The sequence below is a fragment of the Pseudopipra pipra genome, chromosome 8, assembly GCF_036250125.1.
Source record: "Pseudopipra pipra isolate bDixPip1 chromosome 8, bDixPip1.hap1, whole genome shotgun sequence".
In the NCBI taxonomy this organism is placed as follows: Eukaryota; Metazoa; Chordata; class Aves; order Passeriformes; family Pipridae; genus Pseudopipra; species Pseudopipra pipra.
In genome coordinates this window covers 28,759,274-28,783,510 of record NC_087556.1, presented here as the reverse complement: position 1 = coordinate 28,783,510, position 24,237 = coordinate 28,759,274, and the positions used below count along the sequence as shown (strand labels likewise).

The 24,237-nt window shown below is 42.7% G+C and overlaps 2 protein-coding genes across 11 annotated transcripts in view; one reads left to right on the top strand and one right to left on the bottom strand.

Moving 5' to 3' along the window:
• Positions 1 to 1,544, top strand: part of NRAP (nebulin related anchoring protein) — a 50,321-nt gene extending 48,777 nt beyond the window's left edge. For both annotated transcript variants that reach the window (XM_064663360.1, XM_064663359.1), the window contains one exon: positions 1,122 to 1,544. In XM_064663360.1, coding sequence (XP_064519430.1) covers positions 1,122 to 1,223 — 102 coding nt within the window. In that variant the 3' untranslated portion in view covers positions 1,224 to 1,544. The remainder of the gene's footprint in view (positions 1 to 1,121) is intronic.
• The window catches only part of HABP2 (hyaluronan binding protein 2), a 32,883-nt gene extending 8,854 nt beyond the window's left edge, over positions 1 to 24,029 (bottom strand). For 2 of the 9 annotated variants that reach the window (XM_064663363.1, XM_064663364.1), the window contains exons 1-13: positions 23,864 to 24,029; positions 15,856 to 15,892; positions 11,285 to 11,410; positions 10,091 to 10,198; positions 9,546 to 9,662; positions 9,074 to 9,193; positions 7,913 to 8,084; positions 7,211 to 7,299; positions 6,861 to 7,086; positions 5,878 to 6,020; positions 5,404 to 5,538; positions 3,770 to 3,915; positions 2,698 to 2,890 (exon numbers count right to left, since the gene is read on the bottom strand). In XM_064663363.1, coding sequence (XP_064519433.1) covers positions 2,714 to 2,890; positions 3,770 to 3,915; positions 5,404 to 5,538; positions 5,878 to 6,020; positions 6,861 to 7,086; positions 7,211 to 7,299; positions 7,913 to 8,084; positions 9,074 to 9,193; positions 9,546 to 9,662; positions 10,091 to 10,198; positions 11,285 to 11,410; positions 15,856 to 15,892; positions 23,864 to 23,932 — 1,665 coding nt within the window. In that variant the 5' untranslated portion in view covers positions 23,933 to 24,029 and the 3' untranslated portion in view covers positions 2,698 to 2,713. Of the gene's footprint in view, positions 1 to 399; positions 1,751 to 2,697; positions 2,891 to 3,769; positions 3,916 to 5,403; positions 5,539 to 5,877; positions 6,021 to 6,860; positions 7,087 to 7,210; positions 7,300 to 7,912; positions 8,085 to 9,073; positions 9,194 to 9,545; positions 9,663 to 10,090; positions 10,199 to 11,284; positions 11,457 to 12,299; positions 12,447 to 15,855; positions 15,893 to 15,995; positions 16,209 to 23,863 lie in introns of those variants that run through there. The other 7 variants (XM_064663365.1, XM_064663362.1, XM_064663367.1 and 4 more) reach the window with 7 other exon arrangements.
• Between the last annotated feature and the right edge of the window lie 208 nt (positions 24,030 to 24,237).

Genomic DNA, 24,237 nt, shown 5'->3' with positions numbered 1-24,237 from the left:
GATGTGTACACTTCCCTCATGATGCTTTGTGGCTTAGTGTACATATTAATTTGAAGGAACCTCTCAAGGGAATTCAGCAGTGTCATGGCTGAGAAATTACTGTAGGGACTAGGAAATGCCATGGAATGGGATTTACTTATGTGATGGGATGTGTTTCCCTTGACTTGTGGATGTTGTCAGAGCTCCGAGTGTCCTGGTACCTCTGTGGAAAGCAGAAGTAGAGGTGGAAGGAACTCCCTGTGCAAGTCCCCTTCTCTTTTCCTAATTTAAGCAGGACACCATGTGTTGCAATATAATTATGTGATGCCATGTAATCTCCACTGGCAACCATATTGACAGGCTGAGTGTAGATTCCTAACAGCATAATGTGTGCTGTGGGAGGCTTTTTGCAAAGAGGGAATGCTCCCCTCCTCCACCTCTGTCCAGCTCAAGATTAAAGAAATTACAGACTGGGATCTTCCAGGCTTCTTTCTCCCTACCTCCACAGGGATGACTCCCAGTCTGCAGTGCCCCAGCACTAGAGAGCAGAAGTCCATACAGGGGGACCTTGTAGCCCTTGGAGTTAGAAAGCATTAAGTTACAATAAAAGAGAAGCGCTGCATTTCAAATACTTGTTTCATTTAATTTTTAACTTTGGAAACAAGTCAAACAATAATCGTGCTCAAGAGAAACAGTGGATATCCATGCTTTGCATTTCCATCTGAAAAGTTACTCAAGAAATAAATGAAAACTATGGTTGAGTAATGCAAGCAGAGGGAACTACAGGCAGTATCTTCTTAAGTTCTGGGTATGATAATGATTTGATGGTCCAAGGGAAACCTACAGGTGTGTAGTCCATGTGGAACTCAGGTGTTTTCTGGTTTGCTTTTTATTTAGGCTCAAATTAGAAATTAGGAGCACATTTAGTCCTTTGGTATGTGTGGTATCTAACTTACATGAACAGATCCACTTTTTGCACTTCTCCACTGTAGAAATTCGCTCAGTGCAGAGCAGTGATTTAGATTTTGTTCATTTGCCAGTTGTGGCAATTTTTAATATGCAAATATTTTTATAGAATTATAGTTAAAGACCTCTTCTGTCCACTGGCTGGTTTCACAATCTGTTTGGATATGATTTTACAGGACCAGTTGGAGACAGAAAGATCTCAGCAAGTCGCAGTCAACCCTGATGCTTCAGAAATTCTACAATTCAAGAGAAGGCAGATGCAGCTGTATCAGAAGTAAATGGAAACATGACATAACATAAATAGATTTTCATCTTGTCCTGAAAATCCTGTAGGTTTTCCAGTTTTCTGGAAAACACAATAGATGGCATTTAAAAACTTTTTGTTTTAAAATGCAACCCAAATGCTGCAATTTATAAGTGATAATTTTATTTTGTGTGGATAGTTTATGATTTATCACTGTATGTATTACAGATTCTGCTATTTATTTGAAGCTGTAAATGAAATTAGTACTAGGTGACTGGCAGGCTCAGCTTTGTACCATGGATGGTAGAATACAAAATAATTTGTAATGAATAAATTGTGTGAATCTTATTCCATACTTATAATTTTTGGAGAATTTTATGTTCCTGGATTATTGGCACCATTGACCTAAGAGAATACAAAAATATGAACGAGTCAAAGTCCAGTGGGAGCAGAGTTATCACTGACTAGCCAAGGTCAGGTCTTCTAGCAGACATCAGGGAATTTGCTCTAGATTAGCAGGATGTATTCAGATCACAATTAGTTCTTCAGTCTTTTTCAAACCTTCCAAAGCAAAAAAATCAAAATTACTATTTTAGAAATTATCACCATAGGGGTAGCTATTGATAGATTAGGCAGCTGCTTAGAGAAGGTTGTAAAATCTGGAATTCAAATGAGATGGACATTACTATTTTAAGGAATTGGCTCTTCACAAACATGTATGTTCTTTACATACTGATTTAATACCAATCCCTTGTTTTTCATACATCTGTGCAGAATCATTGGGCACAAATTACACAGTTTTGACACGCAAAACTTATGAAAACCTCAATATTGTCCAATAGCTTTTGAACCAGATTTTTCTAATGTCATTTAGTTCTCACTAGGTCTCACCGATATTGTTAAGCACATATACCATTGTAGATCTGAAGCCTAGTAAGTAATTATCCTTTAATCTGGAATAAAGTGGATAATTGAAAACTGTTTTTTCTTTTTTCAATCTGGAAGGCGTCACTGGTGGAATTTGTGGTTATTTGCATACCGAAGTACTTTTAAAAATAATTCTCTCTAGTCCTCTCTCCTCAGATAAGTCCAGTGGCTGCATTCATGAACACGGTGATTTTTATGTTTGTGAAAAACTGCACTGATTTTAAGAGCACACACGAATAGCTTTGGAGTGTAAGAGTCCAATGAGTGTAGAAAAAACACATCTTCAACTGGAGCATAAGGGAAAGAGAGAATGGCTGGCAGCAGCTGAGCCTGCAGAATTTTCATGGCTTGAAAAGCAGAACTAGAAAGTTTGATATTAGGGGCTCTGATTTATTTGAGGAAGAACTGGAGCAGCTTTACTTTCTGATCTCTTTTGTTACAAAATGTGGGCTTATTTCAAAGCCCACAACAGAGGTGGTGAAGGATGCCTTGTGTAGGCCATGAGAAAATATCAGAAATATCTTTGGTCAAAGAGGAGGTATTTGGGGAATTGATAAAAATAGTAAATACCTCAAGCTTACCGTTTGTCATTCTCTCCTAATGACGTAACCTCGACTCAGCCTGAATTGTAGATTTAATCCAACTGAGAAATGTTGTCACCTGGGTATAAACTCCTGGCTTGTTTTTTAACCCACAGCCATCACCCCAGCTCACAAGGCCATATACGTAGTGGGAGCTGTTTTCCACACAAGTCAATGGGCCTCCAGAGTCCCCCTGATGAAGGAAAGCACATGTTCAAAACATGAAGCAATATCAGAATTCTTCTCTCTCATCATAAAATTTTGAAGCTACAATGATGTTATTTACCTACTGGATTTATCATCAGGTGCTGCTTAGTCCCTGAGTAGACTTGCAGTTCTGGAACTAGGTCAAATGATACCAGACTTTTTGGATGTAAGTTTTTGTTTGTTCCAGTCTGTGACATGTATCTGACAAGGTCACATGAAATTTCCCAGGCATGAAAGTACCAGGCATTCAGAGCCTGAACTCAGAACGATAAAGATGTGATCTCTGGCATAAATGAAACCTTAATCTGTCTCATATCCCTCAAATAGACTTATTCTGAGTTGGTTGGTTGGTCTAATTTTTCGTTTATTTGTGATTTCTATTGCAATATATGCTTTACAGTGGTAGTTTGCACCTTAGGAAGTGTTGTTCAAGCTCTTCCCTACCTTTCAATGGTATAAGTATGAACTTGCTTCCCATTTGTGCCAGCTGTAATGAGAAGAAACATCAATACTGACTCCCTGCAAGTCTTAGCTCTGATAGTGAAAATCAGATTAAAATTGGTGCTTATGGCAGAACCCATAATGAACTTGAGGAAAAAAAGGTGAGTTTTCAGATTATTATGATGAAGTGTCTCAGAAGCCAAACTTTCCAGGCTGGTATCTAGCTTCCATAGATCTGCCTGTTGGTGACGGCGACAATATCAGCTCTGGGGATGTACATCTGAAAGTGTACTGAAGAAAGGCTGTTGATGTACATTGATGTGAGAAACAGACACACATGCAGCACCCTGCCAAAGCTATTACTGTGCACAGCCTGACTCTTCACACAGAAAATTAGTGTTCTAATACAGAAAAGGCAACAAACCTGACAAGAGTCAATTCCGGGTTTTCGAAGTTTTCCTGCACAAAACATGCTCTCATCCAGTGAGTTATTATGTAGTTCACGTTCATTGCATTTCCTCTGTGAAATTAGCTTGACCCTGGCATCTAACAGCTGATCAGATGATTCACCTATGGGATGTGCACCAAAAAAGTAGTCACTTTCCTTCCAATACTGCATGTTTTGTCTTTATTCAAAATAGGAGGTTGCTTGCCATATAGATGGGATGGGGAAGAGCAGGGGGGATGCATGTGCTAGCCTGGGAAGAAAAGAACTGTCTGTCAGGAGTGATGAGGGTTAGACTTGGGGTCTGGAAGCTTCCCTCAGGAAACCGAGTTGTTGCCTGAATAAAAGCAAAGTCATGTATTCAGAATTTAGCTCCAATCAGCTCTACCCGTGCAATCCTGCTTTTCCAAGGTACTGGTTGTCTGCAGCTCCCACAGGTCCCCATGGGACTTTGAGCTGCTCAGCACTTCTCAGACTGGTGTCATTAGATGTTTTAACATGCAAGCTAATGAAACAGATGAAAACTGAAAATCATACAATATTTAAGGGCAATGATTAATTACAGTGAATCTAAAGACATAACTTGACATCTAAAGGCAGTAGCCAGAGTTTCAAAGCACTACATCTGTAGATAATTAAAGGTAGTTTATAAGTTTGGTTCTGCTTGAGTTTCAGGAAATATTCCATTTCTGCAGTGATTTCCTGAAATGCTAATAATAGCTGTGCTCAAAGAAGGAGCCATCTAGTCTGAACACGTACAGGGTACTTGATACTTTTTGTTGGGGGAAAAGAAATAAATTTCCCTATACCCTTTTTAAGAAAGACTTTTTATTTGGAACTTCTAAAAAATGTCCATTAAATTCTGTTGGTGCATTCTGATCAAATGAACACACTTGTCTCTTGTGGACTTCAATGAGAGTTACAGCAGAAGGGAGAATTTGGTCCTATGTATCATATCAGAGTCACAAAGCACTAGAACACCTACTGCAGCCTCAGTGACACGTTTGCCTTCTGCTGCTTTACAGTAGCACATCAATCAGAACATGAGAAAATGCATTTTTTAGAAAATTGCCATTATCTTTTGTTTTAAGAACAGTAATTTCTCCCTTTAGGATTTACTGCAGGCAAGAAAGGTTTTGGATAGAGCTGGTTGAACTTGAAAAGCTCTGGATTTTTTGTTTTTTGGTTTTTTTTTAATTTTTCAGTACATCTGAAGATCCAGATGCTGCTTCTGAAAAGCTTTATCTGACACAATGGGCTGGAAAACCATGTGAAAGTATTTCCTCGTCCAATCTTGAAACACACAAGCTATACAATAGCCTCTCTTGATACCTTCTTGCTTCTGTTGCTGGCTTCAGATGAAACCATGACACAGTGAGTCATTTGGCAAGCAAAAAGATGCGTCAGGAATTTTTTCAGGCCTCTGAAAGATTTGTTGGTTTAGCAGAGATTTCTGCTAACGAGTAATTTCTGTGGCTTGTTTTAGCTTTTGAATTCCATGACATGGTTTCACTAGGGCCTAAGTTCACATTTGGTTCTGGCAATCGCTACTGAAAGTACCAGCCCACCTTGGCACCAAAGTGCCCACCAAAATCCAGGTAGCCCACAAATACCTGTCTCTGTCTCGCCCCATCCAGAAATGAAGCAGTCAGTCCCAGCAGGAAAGAAGAAGTTAGGGAGACAGGCTGTTTTCACATATTTTGTTTCCACTGCACAGTAACCATCAACTGGCTTCAATTTAAGTAGTGCTGGAGGGGAGATAAACAACAGCAAAAAGTATTTGGGGTGACATTTAACACCTGACCACCGTTACCAGCCCGTGACACACCCCCGTGGAAAGCTGTGTGTACCCCACGTGCCATTTGCACTCCATGTCAGACCTGTCCCAGTTGTTCTGCTCCTCCTACAGAGTCACTTCTGCCTGCCCGTTACAATTTACATCTCAAAGATTCAAATGGGCCTAGATCACAATTCATCCTACTTATTTCCAGAGAATAGTCTCAATGAGAATTTTAGTTGGAGACAAACAGCTTCAAACAACTGAGGTTGGAGATGAGACACATGAGTATTCAGTGAAAGGGATTTACCAATATCATTGTATGGGATGCCACCTCTGTCGCTGTATTCGTCATGTACAATGATTTTCTCCACATCAAATCTTTGCTCATGATGCTCTTTCTTCTTGAGGTTTTGCTTTCCAAGGGCTACTTGGATATTTCCTTTCCCATTTCTGAAAAAAAAAAAAAAGAAAAAAAGTAAATTACATACAGACATTGTCTATCAGTTGTGGTGAAAACCTGCACTTTCAGTACCAGGAAGTCAAGATATTGCTTCCTTTTGTCGAGTATGGCCAGAAGATTTCCTAAGATCATTATAGGAAGGCTTAGTTAGGAAAGCAGTGGTGTTGGAAAATACATGTGCTCTTAATTGTTGCAATAAATTGTTGAAATAAAGAGATTTAAAGCTGCACATACATGCTTTTCTTTGCATTTTAGGGCAGAGTAGTGGTGCACTGGAGCCACGGGAGTACAATTGCTTGATGTTGTCTGGGCGTATTTAAAATTATCTGTGTTGGAATGATCTCCAGAATGTAATTTATCTATTTCCTAGGTGGCTTCCAACTAATTCAATGCAAATATTGAAAGAAATATTTAAAGCTAGCTGACACAGTAACAATTGAAAGCAAAATGCGTGTTTTGACTGTTTTGAAGAACTTAATTCTGATGTAATATGTGATATCACTTTTAGTATCCCAATATCCTCTGAATTTTTCATGGAGTTCTTCCTTTATACACTGCAAAATCTTGTTACTTTCCTCCTTTTCTCCTCTCATGTGACTATTTTAGCTCATTTTAGGGGAGTGGGGCATAGATTTCTTATTCAACAAGAACCATTTTCAACTATATAAGCATTTTTATGTATGTGTCCATTTCTTTCACATACACGTTTTCCTTTCAATTTGATTGCCAGTAATCATTTTGATTGCAAGTGATTTGGATACTAAGCTGTCTTTACTAACCATTCTAATTTTTATACACTTATCTACCCCAATTGTAGGGCATGCACCTACTCAAAGCAGTGCCCAGCAGTAAGAACCCAGCATGATTTAATTAGCACTCCACCACAGAAATGTTCACTCCCATCTGGAGTCTTTGTCTGCACAGATGCCATCCAGGGATGTTTGCCAGCTGTAGCCTTGGATCCACCATAGATCCTCTTGAGTGTTCCACGAACTTCTGGTTGTCCACATGTTTCGAATATTTCATTTGATTCAGGTGGGTCTGTTGGCTCTACATCTGTGTTGGAAGTGACAGCAGATGTATAATGCAGAGATAATATTAGACTGGGGGAGTTAAGTAGCAGTGCCCACTGCTCTGGACCACCTACACACTGCTGAGTGGCTCACTCTTAATTCTTTACCTGAACAGGGTGAAACATCACAGAATTCCCAATCAATTTCCTTATTTTTTCTGACATAGCACCAGGGTTTTTCATCTTCATCAGGATTCCTGAAGGGAATAGGTGAGAGAATCAGCCAGCAGGAGTGGGGAAATCTCCATGAAACCAGTGAAGGAGCTGAGGATGCTTAGGGGAGCAGCCTCATGCTCCCATAGGATCTGGACTTCCAAAGATACTCTTTCATAAGATTTGACAAAGATGCTTGAGATAAAGGGGGGCCTTCTTCCATATTACTATCCCCATACCTGTCTTAACCATAAGAAAACTGTGGGACTGGTTCAAAGAAAAAAGGGCTGCTTCTGGAAGCCGCACATCAGCATAGTTAGAGAAGACATTGGAATGGGCTGCCCAGAGAGGTGGTGGATTCACCATCCCTGGAGATTTTTAAACACAGATTGGACGTGGCACTGAGTGCCATGATCTAGTAAATGGACTGGATTTGGACCAAGGGTTGGAGTCGATGATCTCAGAGGTCTTTTCCAACCCAATCGATTCTATGATTCTATGATTCTAAGACATCTCTAACGTTCTGGTGTTTTATAGACAGGCAGTGTCTAGAAAGATATGAGATCCTAATATAATCAGTTTGTCAAACTCATGAGCAGTTTGCCCTCAGTGCTCTCTTTGATACAGACCTCTACAGCTACTTCTTCAAAATATTACCTGCAGAAATTATGATCACCAATGCCATAAAAGTCAGCATTCTCCATAAAGGCATTAAAAGGGAAGTCCAAGATATGATGGGAATTCCAGTTCAGGCAGGTCCTACCATCTACTGCTTGATTCACTCTTCCCCTGTAGTTAGAGGAGTCCTCTTTATAACAATCATCTGGTCCTGTAGGAAGACAATACTCATATGAAAATGACTTTTGTGTTGTTCCTTGCCCAAAGTGGTCTCTCTTCCTTGCCTTCTTTGTCCTACATTAATTTTATGGAGGATCAGAAGAACCTACTGGGCCAAGTAATGATGTTCCTTATTGTAAACAGTCCAGAAATAAGACCAATGTCCCAGCATTTGTCCACCTTTTAGCTTGATTTACTTCAAATGCCTAAAATCTCTTTGCTTGGTAAAGACTGAGCAGTTAAGAGATATCTTAATTTCAAATCAGAATCTCTCCACAAGTGGCCTGTGCAGGAACTGGTTCTAAGTAGGACTAGGCAGATCCCACGGAAGTGGGTACACTGCTGCTATCATGCCAGGGCAAATTATGTGCCAAAAGGAAGGTTATAGGGCTGTGTACCTAACCTGTAGGTAAGGAGAAGGAAAAGTCACCTGCAATGTGGAGTATTTAGTGGTACATGGGGTTTGATGGAGTTTGAAGTGCAATCAACTTTTAAAAGAGAAAGAAAAAGATCCTTTTCCTTGGAAACCTGTGTGGGGTGTGGTACCCACAGTGATGTTGCAGAGGCAGAAGGCTCTCTGTGCAGCAAACTGGGGTAATCCCATACCCTTGGCCACCCATCAGAAGCAGTTCCCTCAGCCTGTGGAATCACAGGCATTAATCTTCACTACATCAGATTTCAAGTGTTTAAGGAAAACCTGATATTTCTTCTCCATGTGACATGTGCAACCTCTGGGAAATGCACTCTCACTCATTATGTGCCTTGCCAAAGCACATCTGGAAAACACCGGTACAGGAACTGTTTCAAGCCCCTTTGCCAAGTCAGCCTCTTCCTCCTACCCTCTCCCCAAGGACGTCAGTGCCCAGGTGTAGCCAGGCACTTGGAGCAGTGACAGCATCAGTCAGTCTGGCTGCAGGGTGAAGCCAGCCCTGGCTGTCTGGAGGCTTCTCCCCTACCCCCTTCCCCGGAGCCGTGACATACCGATCTCACAGAATCTCCCTCTGAAAGGTTCAGGGCACTCACAGGTGAATTTTGATATCTTTCTGTTCCGTATGCAGGTACCTCCATTTTTGCAGGGGTTGGGACTGCACTGCTTAGATGCTGTCAATGTGGAAAACACAGAACAGCCTTGTTAATCTGCTGAACACTATGCAGCCATTCGCATGCCCAATGGAAACTGGAGAGAGTTCCCATTTAGCCTGTTGACTTTGAGTTCTTATGAAGTCTTGCAAAATGCCCAGCACTGGGTGTTCTACCAGTGACTGAACCACCACTCTGCAAACCAAGCATAATTCATCACTGGCCAGCCCCACAGGTGGGAGCTGCAGAAGACTCAGGTTGCATGACTAGGGCAGCACCACCCTCTGCAGTGGGCTGCAAGGGATTTCCTGCTGCAGACTGGCCACGGTGCTGTCCCTAACACAATTCTCTCACTGTCCTGTTGAGTGCTCACAGCGTTGGCAGAATGATCCCTTGTACGGAGGCTTACAGCTGCACCGAAAATAAGGCGGGCTTAATAGAACCAGGCAGTCACCAACGCGGCAGTTCATGTCCAGGCACATGTCCTCCACTGTGGAAAACAGAGACACAAGGTACTTCATCAGCATTTGTGTGTACGCAGGAGCTGTGCCCTTGCAGGGATCACAGGAAGATGCTTTCTCCTGATACCCCAAGGAAGCTTTCATTTAACAGGTGTGGACTTGCGATTTCTCTTCATGTTCATGGTATTTATGGCAAAATATCTGTGGTACCAATAAGCAGCTCCCCACTGCCTACATGGCAGGGTATAGACAAGTAGACTCTGCACTTCTGAAGTCTATTTTACTGGATGCTATTCAGACAGACTTTGGTCTGGATAAGGCACTAAGCATAAGATCTATGAACATGACTGCTGTGGGCTGTCAGAACCTTCAGCCCAGCAAACAGTGGGTTTATAAAGCTGTAACAGCAACATTAACTGCCAAAATAAAGAGTGTAGGTTAGCCAAAGAGCCATTACCTTTTTCACATGTGGTCCCACCATATGGCTTGGGACAGGTACAGCTGAAGTCCCTTCCACTGGATGCACACCTACCACCGTTCTTACAGGGGTCAGAGAGGCATGGGTCTGCAGAGGTAAGGATGAAGATCTTTCAGCTTCTCAGCCTTCATCACCTGCTTTTTCTTCTCACATTTTCTGACTGCAGAAGGCTGCCTTCCTGGGCACAGCATCTGGTATAACATGTGCTGTGCTTATGCATCAGTTCAGCAGCCACAGGAGTGGTGTGAATTGCTGCAGAGTTTATTGCAAGCTGTAACAGCTCATGGCTTTGGGTCTGCAGCTCCTGTGCTGCCTTTGCCATGTCTGTTATGGAGCTGTAATGGGGCAAGCCCCTTTCTTTGCTCAGGGATACATTTGCCTCTTTGGCATTGCCTCTGGCTGTCTGCTTTCATGCGCTTAGTCTGGAGGTATCTGTATTCGGCATTGTTCTGTTTGGAACACGGTGCTGAATTTCCCGTGGAAAAGCCATCCATCACTGTTAGACTCTACAATACCCCTGGGTGGCTATTGCTTCAAGGGAGCAGGTGCCTGCTGAGAGTCACTTGCACACTGCTCCTTGCACCATGCTCAACCTCCCCACTGCAGTCCAGGCTGCCAGGAGTAATTGATACTGGGGCCGGTCAAATATAAGCTCTGCTTTCTTTGTACGGGGGGATAACTCAGGGAATGTTACAGGCAACTTCCCTGTCTTGCCTTTTGTGTTTCCTGAGCAATCTTGAGGATCCTTTCCTGTTCTCCTGAAGTTTGGCAAAACAGAAAAAGAAAAGAAAAAAACCCTGCAACTGATAAAAGAAAAAAAAAAAACAAACCTGCTCTACATTTGATTCCCAGCATAAATACAGAACATATATCCCATGAAAACAGCAATTACATCTTACAGTGTCTATAGACAAATAAGCCTGTGCTTTTTTGTAGTAGCAATCAGAAATGTTCTGCATGATCACAATCCATCCTGTGAAACCTGGAGATAAAACACAGCCTCCTTACAAGAGAAATACAAAGAAGAACACTGCAAATGATCCTCCTAACTCATCCCTTTGATGCAGGCATTTCAAGAGCAGGCTGGCAGCCAAGACCTGCCACACTCACACTGCAAGCTCAGGGTTGGGATTTTACCCCTTCCTTGCCTCCCTGCCCACCCCTCAGAGGTACCTGGCATGGTATAGAAGTCACCTATAGATGTCTCAATAAAGCTCACTTGCTCCCAGGACTGGTGCTGGAGGCTGGGGTCCTGCTCCTGTTCCGTGGAGTCATAGTATTCAAAGTCATCATCCTTGTCTGCAGGGAGGGGTGAGAAGAGGGTGAAAGAACAGAGGAATCAAAACTGTTCGAAGGAGACAAGGTATAAAAGAAGTTATTCCCTGAGATGGACAGTCCTTATCTCTTTCAGCTCATTTGGGATGTTGGTGGGTCTAGAGACTACATCATCTTGAGAACCAAAAGTGCCATTCAGCTCTTCTTTGGCATAGGCAGAGCTCACCTAGAGCCCAGCATGGGCACCCTGAGCACCACTGGCCCCAGTGCTGCCCTCCCTGACCCTCCGGAAGGGCACTGGGTCCCTGGCTGCTCAGCTGTCTCCTGTGGTGGCACCTGGGATGCCCCAGATGGGATGCAGGCCTGGGCTCTGCAAGCACAGGCTTAAGGAGCACCTCATGTGACAGCACAGCCAGAGAAGATGCTGAGGCTGGTACCAGTGCAGTGAGGGAAGGAGATTCAGATTTCTACAAGAAGAAGGGGTTTTCTTTGTCCAGATGCTTTGATCACCAGCACATCGTTGCTGCAGCATGAGGCAAGACCCTCCCCTGCACAGAGGTGCCTGCTGTGTGTGGGGACACACAGTCCCATTCCAAGGGCAGCGGGGGGCATGGAGAGCCTGATGCACCTGCACGTCTGTGTGACTCCTTGCCCACAAAACACCCTTCAAGGAGCGAGGGCCTGGTGCAGCAGACGTGCTGAGGAGCCCATCCTCGCCCACCAGCCCAGAGCCACCAGAAGCCAGTGTCCTCACAGGAGCCTGCTGGGACCTGCAGCTTTGCCAGCTGCGCTGGGGGGATTGTTTGATTAAAGTGGGCTGGCAGCTCCTTGCACAGGTACAACTGTTGTCGATGGAAGCCACTCCAGTGTTTCAAAGACAAGGTATGGTAATGAGCAAAGCTAAGCTACGTACAGAGACATTTTAAAAAGCTCTTCCCTAGGGCTGGACCGATGGCCCCATGGATAATGCTCTGCCTTGAACTGATTATCAACTGCATTATCTTAGTTTTCTCTCCTCATTCATTCACTTGCAGCCTTTATCTTTATTCTTTCTTTGCTTCTGAAAAAAAGAAAGAAATTCCACATTTGTACAATGGGTGTTTTATATTTCATATTAAAATAGAACTGTCTTTTTTCTTCTTTTTTTTTTTTTTTCCTACATGCCAACTCTCATTTCTCACCAAAAAAAAAAAAAAGGGGGAAAGTTTCACCTCATTTATTGCTATGTCAAGTCAAGACTCCTTTTCCTCAGCTCATTATTTCCACAGGAGCTGAGTCTTGACTATGTGCAAGTGTTGCAGAAGTGTATGCCTTGCTGAGGAACAGAAGGATCTTGCTGGAAGATAAGGACATTGTCTACAGTGAACAAAATTAAATTTAATGTATTGTAGTTAAGAAAGAAAAACAAAAAGGAAGTTTTGCCTGAAATACAGCCTGCAAGTTCACTTTGTTGGAGAGGAGATTTTGCAAACGACTGGAGTTTGAGGGAAGTGTCTGAAGGAGTCTGATTTTGTTTCTCCTGTTTATTTTCAGAATCTTAGTGGGGCATGTTGACTTTTATTCCACGAAAGCTTTAAAGAAGTATTCTGAAGGATGGGGTAGCCCTTTTTATGGAAAAATATACCTGCTAGAAGTTATGAAGGATGAAGAGGGGAGCTATGGCTGCCAAAAGCAGACTGCAAATATGCCAGTGTGCTTTACAGAGGCTGGAGAGGACTGTCTTAAATCAACAGAGGAAAAATAAGTGCCTCAAATGAGCTCAAATTGCTAAGCCGCTGTAGAATCATCTACTCTGTTTTTTAAACCATTCGTTTTTAAACCATTAGTTTTTTTAAACCATTAGTACAGAGCTTCTAGAGGTCACATGAGTGATGCTTCCCATCTCCCAGCTACTCTGTGTCCTCTCCAGCTCCACAAAGCAATGAAAAACAAAGACCAGAAACCCCTAACTTGGGTATATGACACCAAACTAAAAGATGTCTTCTTATTTATCACTGCTCTGACATTAAATAACTATTTGGCTTCCACATCTCTTATTTAAGAAGTGCTCCCATTTCTTTAATTATTCATAACAAGCCATAGGTTTAGTAAAGTAAAAACAACACTTTTTTTTATCTGAGCACATAATTAAAGCACAAAGTCTGATACACTGGTTGATTTAAACGTATTACTAAATCAGAGTGCTCATTCTTTGTAAGTGCTGGAAAACCTTAACATGCTTTAAAAAAGCAGTGATCTGACATTTGTCACTGCAATGTGACTATTACATGAAATTAAATTAGACATCCTGCATGCAAATTTTCAAAGAATAACTTTCCTCTGTGTAGTACAAAAAATCCCCCCATAATTGATAGACAGAGATTGACTTTTAAAGCTTCAAATCAGCTTTGAGGTCTGGGTGATCTTTTAAACTGCTCAAGCTTTCATCTGCAGTTTTTCATATTGCCAAGAGCTGTCAATCAAGCAATGGATTTCTGATCAATATCCCCTTGTTCATTAGCTTACACAAGCTCTCTGTTACTGAGAGAACAGATATCTCAACGTCGGCAGTCACACTGTTTTCAAAACCTTCACTGGATCAAGTCATGACTAATGTTCCAAGTGGGAAAGTGATGCATTAGGATGCCATCGGGTGACCTGAATTGTGAGGTAACTTTGTTGGACTGCAGTTGTCAAGATGAGTGATGTGCAGAGTTAAAGCCTATTGCCAACACACATCAAGAGCACCAGAAAGTACCCACCATTTATTCAAGCTCTCTGAACCTCTGGGGACTGACTGAAATCTGGCCTAATTTAAGCAGGATGACTTTTCCTATCACCTCTCTAAATACTTTTTGTCTCCAGCTCTGAGGTTATTGTAGTGTTATTTTTATGAGGCTGAAATCCTGACTATATTTTAAATAATGAGATATTCCCCATTTACTTCTGCAGAGATGAGACCTCATGGTATTTCCTCCCTTCTAAGCAGGCTGTGGCTGGGAGTATTTGCAGCTTCAGAAAGAAGGGAGACCAGCTAAGAACAAAGCCAAAAAGCCTTTCAAATAGTTTTGTGGTTGTTACTTAAAAGGAGTTTTGCAGCACCTTTTCGCTCAGAGGGATAGATGATGGGTGAAGGTGGACCATGATGGCTGAAGGAGTGGAGACTTGCAGGGGGATGGAGAGTGTGAGAGAGTAGGTACAGTGGAGGGACAAATGTAAGGACTGTACACCACAAGAGAGGGAATGAACTGAGAGATGGTGAAAGGGATACTCTACCATTAAAAAGCGAATCAAACAGTTTGCACAAGGCTGCAAACTTGTGTGTAAACAGGTGTGCAAACCCTGAAGTCAAGTGTATGACTCTAGGGCCAAATATTTGCAGAAGTCAAATATTGAGCTCAGACACACAAATGATTCGGAAATTTGTTTTCTACACACATGTTAGAACAGCAGCCTTGATATGGGGAAAGAAGCACTGCTGTATGAGCTACAAGGTTTCTGGACTTCCAAGTTTGATCTGAAAGCCAAAATGACACTGGAATGAACAGGAATACAGATGGATAACGAGTGCATAGTAAAACCCACACTCTTTTTTTGCAGAATAATGAACAAAATTAATGTAATACATCATCAGGTATACATTATAAACTCAGATGTAAGATCCACTGTAATCAAGAAAAAGAGGAGCTGGGCTTACCTGCAAAAATACTAAACTTATCTATAAAACATAGTTCTTCTACGTAGACCAAATAGGCTGCAAAAGGATGTACAAATCCTTACACAATTTACGCATCCTCACACAACAATCATCACAACTTTTCCCTTATCAACATCTTAATGCTATTTAATGATTTTTAAATATTAGCCTTTAATGATTTTTTTACTTGCATGGGCTTGTAAACACTTTTTGAACCTTCCTGCACTTTGGACAGAGCCTTGCAGAAATAAGTTCCACAGTTAGTTGTAAGCTGCAAGGGAAAGTCAGCTTTCATTTATTTGACCTTCGGTTTTCATTCACAGCTGGGCTCTTTGCTTATCCTTCTGTGAGGTTTGCATCCCAGCACCATGACTTCTCCTCCAGTCCGTCACCCACCGTGTCACCCACAGGTCCCCAAAGCACATGAAGGCACAGAGTTGCAGAAAAGTCCTGGCTTGGAACAGAACTGAGAGTTGCAGATGTGATCTAGGAGAACCCCATGATCAGCTGCTCATTGGTACTGCTGCTGTACCTCTATTTTGGGCTCCAGTGTGCCAGACACACTCCTAGCGGGGACACAATGCAGCGTTGTCTCCTGCACATAGAGCACCTGTGCAGGTCTGAAAGTGCTCACCATATTACTTGTCCAAAGGTAAACATATTTTCTACACAGGCCTTACTTTAAGCTCAGCAAGGCTCTGGATGAAATTAGAAAAATTCAGCACTGGGCACTAGTGGAGGCTCTTTAAGTTTTGTACTCAGAAGTTATAAAGAAGAAACTGAAACCACTTACCTTGCATTTGGTGGACCCAGAGGGAAACTTGGGAAGCCTGCATGAGATAATAAAGGGTAAAAAAACTAAAAGTTTTTGTTTCTGAAAAAAACCCAAAAGTTTCTGAAGAAAAACAAAAGCCAATGCAGAGCTTTGCTTACAGTGCAAAGTTTCTGTTTGCCCCTAGTGCTGGACATCCAGACAAGGTTGTTCCCCACTTTAGAGCTAACTGGACTGGGTTTTAAGAGCTCTTTCAAAAGATTAACAAAATGCCAACAATCAATGTGGGATGTCTGACTTTCTAAGCACACAGCCCAAGCTGCTGGGCTGGTCTGTTTGAGGGCAAACCTGTCCTGAGCGAGTTAAATTGCCTCTTAGCTTCTGAAGTGATAGCACATGGGCTGTTTGTCCAGCTTCTCTGAAATGCTGACAGGGGCCACACTCCAGCTGGCTGACAAAGCTGGAGTCTGGGACATGCCAGGGTACGTGGCATGACCTGAGTGGAGGTCAGGCACTGCAGCACAGCCCAGGAGCCTATGCCTGGTGCAACCAGCAGGATCTGGACCCCTGAGCTGGAAGGCTGTCTACAGGCTGATGCCTACAGACTTTTGGATTTTTGGATGCAGGAGAATATTTCTGGTGCTTTCCATTAGGAAATGCCATGTGTCAAACCTTGGACACGGGGCTCCAGCCTTTCCGGTTTGGCTCATCGTCAAGGGCAAGCAACAAAAGGGAACAGAAGATGACGGAAAACAGCTCTCAGCCTTTCAAGAGTGCGAGTGAGGTTTGTCTGAAAGGAGATACATCCTGGTGCAGAGTCAGTGTATCCCCAGCATGATGATTTCCATTTGCTTTCCTTCTTGTTTTAAATCCCAGCTGCAGACAGGATTACCTGCCTGCAAAGAGGATACACATCCTAACAGTGGTGTAAAGAAGGAGATTTGGAGCTGCTATTCTTCATCCTTCACATGATTTTTTTGAAGAAAACATATTTCCAAACAATTTAGCAGCCATAATAAAGACAGCATACATACACAATTGTTATGTGCACCTATGCATTGCTACAGATACAATTAACTGTAAATATATGCCCTGTTTAGTTGTACATTATATCTAGAAGAAAGATATTCTCAGATAACACTGGTTGTGACTAAGAACAAATGAATCAAAAGCAATGAATAAGGAACAGAACAAAAAAAAGCTCAGAATTCACATTTGTGAATATTATCTGGAATATATAAATGAGTTTTTGCTTCAGGCACGTTTGTATCCCTCTTGTGTTTGAGGCAGGAAGAACAGACACTCCAGCTCCCCCCTTCCCACTGACTTTAATGAGAGCAATGTCCCCTGAACCACTCAGCTGAGCCCCTTCCCAGGTGCATTTAAGTGAGCCACACACATACAGAACTAAATCCTTTGCAGCTGGAAGGACACATCCTCACACAATCGCCCCCCCCCCCCCCACCCCGAATGAGTGCAGAGATGATGGTAAATGAGAAGGCTGTAAAAGCTCTGTCCTTGGTGTATATGTTTCTTGAGTGCAGGTACAGCGTTCGTCAGATCCTTTGCCAGACCCCGACGGAGACTATATAAAGCAAAGGTCTAATTGCTCCATTTACAATTAGTGGTAGCGTTCATCCATAAACAGACCAAAAAAACCCTGCAAGTGTACTCCTTTCTTTTGGAGGAATAGATGAAACAAAGAACAAGGAAGCAGGATAAAGCAAGAAACATTTCATCTCCCTCCCCCAGCTCTCTGTGCTGCCCTGTTGTGCTGTTTGCCTGATGGGGTTGGAAAGGCTTTGGATCTGAAGGGCTTGACTTTAGTGAGCTTGTCCCTGCAGTCGGGGCAGCCCTTGGCACCCCAGGGGAATGTCAGAGGATTTCAGCCCAGGCTGAGAGAAATGCAGGACATGACTACATCACACTTTTCTTTGCCTCAGTTTCCCCAGCTGAAGAGCAGAGATAAGTAGTTAATATATAAGATATATTATGTATCTTATAAGATAAGAGTCTCACAATGCTCACACCCCAAGGAAATAAGAAAGATGAAAGACATAGCCCTTTGCTACACTACTTTCTTTTCCAGGTGACACACCTGCCCCTCCTGTCCAAGCACGAGCACAGCTGACTGCAAAAGGGCAGATACCCTAAACTCTTGCAGTACCCGAGACAATGTGCAGGTTTCCGATAACATCTGTCAGAGCAGGCAGTGGCTTGGACTCTAGGGTGGCTCAGTCCAAGATTTTGGTTCCTGCTTTTGGATGAAAGTCTCTATCTGCTGACACAGCACAAATGTTACTGGGAACAAAAGCTCCTGGAGCACCCAGCATGGAGTGTGAAAGAGTTAAATACAATGCTGCAGCTTTCCCTCCTTGTGTGCCTGTCACAAGCTGCAGCAGAGGACAAAACCTTGGGCAGAGCTGACTTCTCAGCATGGAGAGTTTTCTCCTCCTTCCTGAGGTCCAGTGGACCACTTACCGGACCATGCTGGTTTTCAAGCATTTTTGCCCCCACTAGCCAACACAGGGCCAAATTTTATCCTTTTGGCTCCTGGCACAAAGCATGCCATGGTGGTGTGCAGAGCCCATTTCCTTCCCTCCTGTCTGCTGGAGCTACCCCCTTCCTCTGCACCATGAGGGGATGCGGGATGTAGGATTTGCAATGCAAGGTGTTGGATATGGGATGCAGAAGGAGATTGTTAAGAGAGGTGCACGGCGCGGGGGCAGGAGGGGGCTGCAGGAGGGGGTGCAGGCAGGGGCAGTGAAGGCAGGGCCTGCTGCCTGCAGTGCCGTATTGCTCATGGCCAGCAGAGGAGGATCTTGTCCTTCTGACGAGGTGCAACACTAAGCCCAACATGTAGCAAGATTCAAACAAAAGGAGTGAAGGGAGGGCAAGAAATTAGACTGTGGAGCTGGTTTCACCACAGTCTCCTTGCTGCAGCTCGACACTGATACTTTGTGTGCTCTCTCAAGATGGAATAAATTCACTGGATCCTGTTCGTAGCAGGTCTGCAGAGATGAGGGACAAAGCTGGAAGAATTTGCAGAGAGCAATTTTAAATTTTATTACTTTAGGCTCATAAAAAAGAAACCCTGAGAAAAAAAAGGCAAGGAGAAACATTTTATATGGGTATCAGTGCATTGCTGACTGTGAAACCAATTACATTTATGGGGCTTCAAGAAAAAATAGTGAAAAAATGGCTGAAATTAAAAATAACCTAATATCACCTGATCTTTGTTGTCTGTCATCATTGTAATGATTAGCACTTCACTAAAACTTAATTTTTCCAAGGAACCATCAAAATTTTGCTAAAGAGACTTTGTACTAAGATTAAATATTGCAGATATATGATGTTCTCAATTTTTCCATTTCAACTCCTCAAGAAAGAGAGACTAATGAAATGTAATAGATTTCAAACAGAGATGCCAGAACCATGAGCTTTCTTCATCTCAGGACAGAATTCTATGTTTCTTTCTCAGACAAAAATGCCCAGTTAATCTCTGGTAATTCTTTGTGAATAAACCCAGGAAGTTTTGACCTCAAATTCAAGGGAAATTATTTACAGCTGCCAAGGGCATTCTGCAGTTAAACTGTTTGCTGTGTCTTGAGTACACTGCTACCTCTTATTACAATAAAAAGGAAAAACTAAAAAAAAAAAAGCAGGTGGAGAAAGAGAGCAAAAAGATGACAGCCCAGGGTTAGGTTGTGAATTTACATGTGTGCAAAACAGAATTCCAGAGAAAACAGTGTAGCTACTCAAGCTGGCATGACAGACTAGGAAGAGAGGTGACAACTACCTCTACACATGCACACACTTTGCAACAAAGCACTACAGAAGTTCAAACATTAAACTACATTAGTAGGAATTGGCCTATTTGCTTAATTGCATTAAATCCTGCAAATTCTCCTGCAACTTGTCATGAAGTGGCCTCCATGGCAGAAGAACAAAGATTACACTTTCATTTGTTCACTTGTGCAGTCACAGCTTTGTAGCCAAGAAGGAGGTGGGATGGGGTTGAACTGGAGAATGAAGATGTATATTTGTTCAACTTCCATCCAGAACTGACATCAGGCATGAAGGAGCCACGAGGGCAAACACAACTACTGCCTTCTCGTAGTGAACCCCTTGATCCCACTGACAGCTCTCAGTAAGAACCTTTGTCTGGGCTGCTTGCCAAAGGAGGAGGGAATCGACAGTTCTGATGCTCTTACAATCGGCCAGATTTTTGCCTGCAACCATCTTGGGTAGTGACTGTCTTTGAACTTCAAGGGAAAGTGGCTTTCCAGCAATGACATTGTGTTTCTCAGCCAAGGCCATGGTTGCAGTATAATGAAAGCAGGGTATACTATCATCTGGAGCACACATGCAACATATGTTGTAGTTTTAGCCTGGGAAACCGTTCTCTGAAAGGATTCCACCAAAACCTCTGACTTCTTCACCTCTCTGCTAACAAGACATCTCCTACCTCCACATTGAGCTGCATTGTGTGCCTCAGAGTAAATGATGTGTCCTTATCAACTGGTCCCAGGGTACCCAGAGAGGTTCACATTTAAAGCCTTTATTTTGCTGATTATTTGTGAACCTTTCCCATGGTAGCACCTGATACAAAAAACCACAGGGATACAGGAAAAAAAGCAAGATCCCTCAGAGGTGCTGCTGAAACCAGCTTGGTTCTCCGCTCAGGAGTTACCTGCTCCTGTTTTCCAAGAGATCAAAGTTTTCAAATGAATCTTTGCACTGTGAGAGGTGGTCTGGTAGCAGCGGGTTGTTTTTAAACCTGCTCACTGGTGGGTGAGGTGTGCTCGTGCTCCCGCGTGAGAAATGGAGTCAGCCTTGGATGCCACAGAAAGGGGAAGTTACAAAATCTGTGTCAGGGGGCTGCAGGAGCCAGCCTGTCACACTAACACGAGTGTGCTGCGCTATCAAACGCTTCTGCAGCCAGTGCTGGAAATGCAGGTTATACTGCTAGACTTAAAGCTTATGCAAAGTCATTAAGTCCCTTTAGTTACACGGGATATCAACCTGCATGCTGCAGGGCATAAGCTGATTGCCTTCGGGGGTCAGCGCTGAACGCTTCCCTCTCTGAGAGCACGGTGCAAAATTAGCTGGGGGCGCTCCCAGGGCTTTGTTGCTTTCCTGCTGCATCAGGCAAATTTAGGCGAGTGCTGCAGAAGGGTATCACACCTGATGGGCCACAAACCGAGACGGGCCTGACAGCATTCACTTCTCTTCACAGTGATCGGTTCTCAACACAGTGGAGGCCTTGTGTGAAAATGCAGTCCTGGAGTGAGGGTGAGGGGAGCAGAAGTGGGAGTTTTCTACAGGACTAGATCCACTGGGGGGTAGGAAAAGATATCAGACAGTGCTGACTTTGGGACACCCTAAAACGTTGGTCTCCAAGGACCTGAGGCAAGGAAGGACCTGCACTGCTGGTAACAGTTTCCTGCTTGCTATGGGCCAGGTAAGAGATGGGCACTATTGATAAGTTTTTTGGCAATTGTTTGGTCTTAATGTGATACTTTCATCTGTTTTCACTGCTAAGTGCTCTTGGTTATTGCACTGGGCATGGCTGGTGACTTCAAAACACTTTCCATCAAGACTAAGCCAACAACAATTTTTTGAAGTTTCAAACAATTCTACTCTGTCCCTTGCAAGTCTTCCTTCTTGCTGCCAGGGGTGTTTGAGTTTGCGGAGAACTCTGTTACAAGGAAAAAGCCTGATCTGAACACCTGTTGATTTACACTGGAGCGTTGGGGGATCCAGCTTGGTCTTGTCCTGTTCCAGATTTCTCTAGCCCAAGTAGGAACATTTCTACTACAGTGTCTTGCTGAGCAGAAGTGAAAGGAAAAACAGGAGAAAAAACAACCATCAGAGAAGACCTGCCATGTCTGAAGACAGTCTTTGGTGTGCTTGCATCATATATGCTAAAATAAAGGACTAAATTTGTTCTCACTTGCACTCACCATGCAGCTTTATGCCCTTTATGGAAATAATTTGGATTCGCACAGGTGAAATCAGTTTATCCTCAGGTAATATGAAAGAACTGAATGGAAATTTTTGCCTTAGGGTTCTGCTCCAAACCCACCAGATCCTTGAATGTCTGAGTGTTTTGACTGACTCAACATGAGTTACTGCTTAAACCTTTGTTTGACTTCTGCTATATTTCACCAATAATATTTGTTAATCAGTGTGCATAAAAACTCCTAAAGCCTGATTCAAATAAAAATGATGAAGATAGATAGTTTTGGGATAAGATGGAAATAGTAATTGAGACTGTTTTCCATGGTTTCAGCAAAGTGCAAAATCTATTATTTTTTCATTCAAACTATTTCAGTGCAACTTTTTCTTTGGGACAAATCATTAAAGCAAAAATATCCTCTCATAACTTGTTTGTCATGCAATGGTCACATCATGGCAACTCATTCCCCTCTTTTTTTTTTTTTTCCTGGGATCCATGCCAAGTGCTAAGCCAGAAAACCTTGTTATATTAATTATGAAGAAAAAGCATGTTTTATTAAAAACTAGCCTGCTGAATATTCTGTCGTGCTGCTTTTCAGTGACAGCAGAATTGCTTATGCATTTTAGCAATGTTAATGAATTTTCAGGGTTGGGGGGAGATATACACTACATTTTCTACAGCAATATTTAGGGCAAAGTTAGATTAGGATTGTTAAAAACTAATGAATCAACCTAACACTTAGGACTAGTTAGGAAAAATCTGTGCAAGACTTCATGTTGTCTAAGACTGTCCGTACATCTTCTTCCCTGAGCATGAATTAACACAGCCAATTCATTATGAGCTTATTTATATTAGATTGGGTTCTGACAATGTCTGTAAAACTGGCACTGAACTACCCTAGAACTGATCCCTCAGTAAGCTGCTTCATGTTCTGCTGGACCAAGTGCTGACAGAGTAGACACTAATTAATAATTACTCTGTTGTGTTACTAAAATCACTGCTCTCCAATTCACCGATCTCTTCAAAAAGATCTACAACCCATTAAAGCCCCTCACTATGTGTTTTCCCCAAAGAACTCAATCTTAACCTGTTAACATCTGAATTTTTGCAACATATTTCAGTAGATGTGAACCTGCACACATGGGAAATATCACTAAGAAAGTAGTTGTTTTAAAGAACTTCAGATTCCTTCATGAGAAAATTTACTTGATCCCCATGCTTGGAAGAACAAAACAATTTTTTAAAAACCAACTTTTAACTTTCCTTTGGTTACAAGTCATTCTTCCAGTCTTCTTTTAAGAGGAGATGAATAGATTTGGGGAAGTATATCAAGCTTTGCCTGAGTAGAGCTCTGGTCATGTCTAGCTGTGTTGAATATTTTGCCACTAGCCTTTCTCCCACATTAGTGGCAATGATAATTCAATCATTCAAAACATACGGCTGGGGGAAATTTCACCTTTGACAGAAGAGTTTGCAAAACTGCCAAGGCAATAATCTAATATTTAGTCCCTTTACCATGAAGACTAGATACAAGGAAGAAAATTTTTATGGTGAGGGTGGTGAAACACTGGCGCAGGTTACCCAGGGAGATGCTGGATGCCCTACACACAGAAACATTCAAAGCTGGGCTGGAAGTGGCTCTGTGCAACCTAACCTAGTGGAAGATGTCCCTGCCCACAGTATGGGGGGGTTGGAACTAGACGATCTTTAAGGTCCCTTCCAACCCAAAACATTCTGTGATTCTAAGCTGAGCTGCCCATGCTGCAGCCCAGGGTTTTGGAGCATTTCTTAGTGCCCAGGGCTGGGGGAGTGACTGCACTCCCCACTGCACACCCCTGGGAGTGGGGTGGCCACTGAGCTGATTGTACCCAGATGAGCCATTCCTTGACACTGTAGACGTCTGCTCCAAAAAACCATAGGGCTTCCCTGTTATGCTGCATTTACTTGGGCACCTCAGTGTCCTGAAATGTGGATACTCCACTAAGTTGCCCTGCAACTGCCCGGCCAGGGCTCAGCACGGAGCAGAGCTGGCACATGGAAAGAAAAGCAGTGTAAAAACATACTCACGCACAAACATGTGGTCCCAAGGAGAATGACCAATGGGAGAACCTGAAGGGCCAAAGCACTGTTAACCATCCTTATGCTCGTTTTTTTCTTGAAATTAGCTTCTTCTTCTTGCCTAAGTTTTTTCAGACAAGGTACAATCTTGAGGGTGAGCTAATTCAGTGCAAATAATTAACCGTGCTTCAAATATTGTTTAATGTTCAACAGATTGTCCTGATCAAATAAATGCGTCCTGTCCAGATAATCACCGCATTGATTGCTGGCAAATGTTTCAAATCAGTAAGTGTCAGATGGGAATGGTAGAAATTAACAACGAAAAGATACATTTTCCTTGTTTTAGAATAATCTTTCAACTATTATTATCAGTTGGAAAAAAA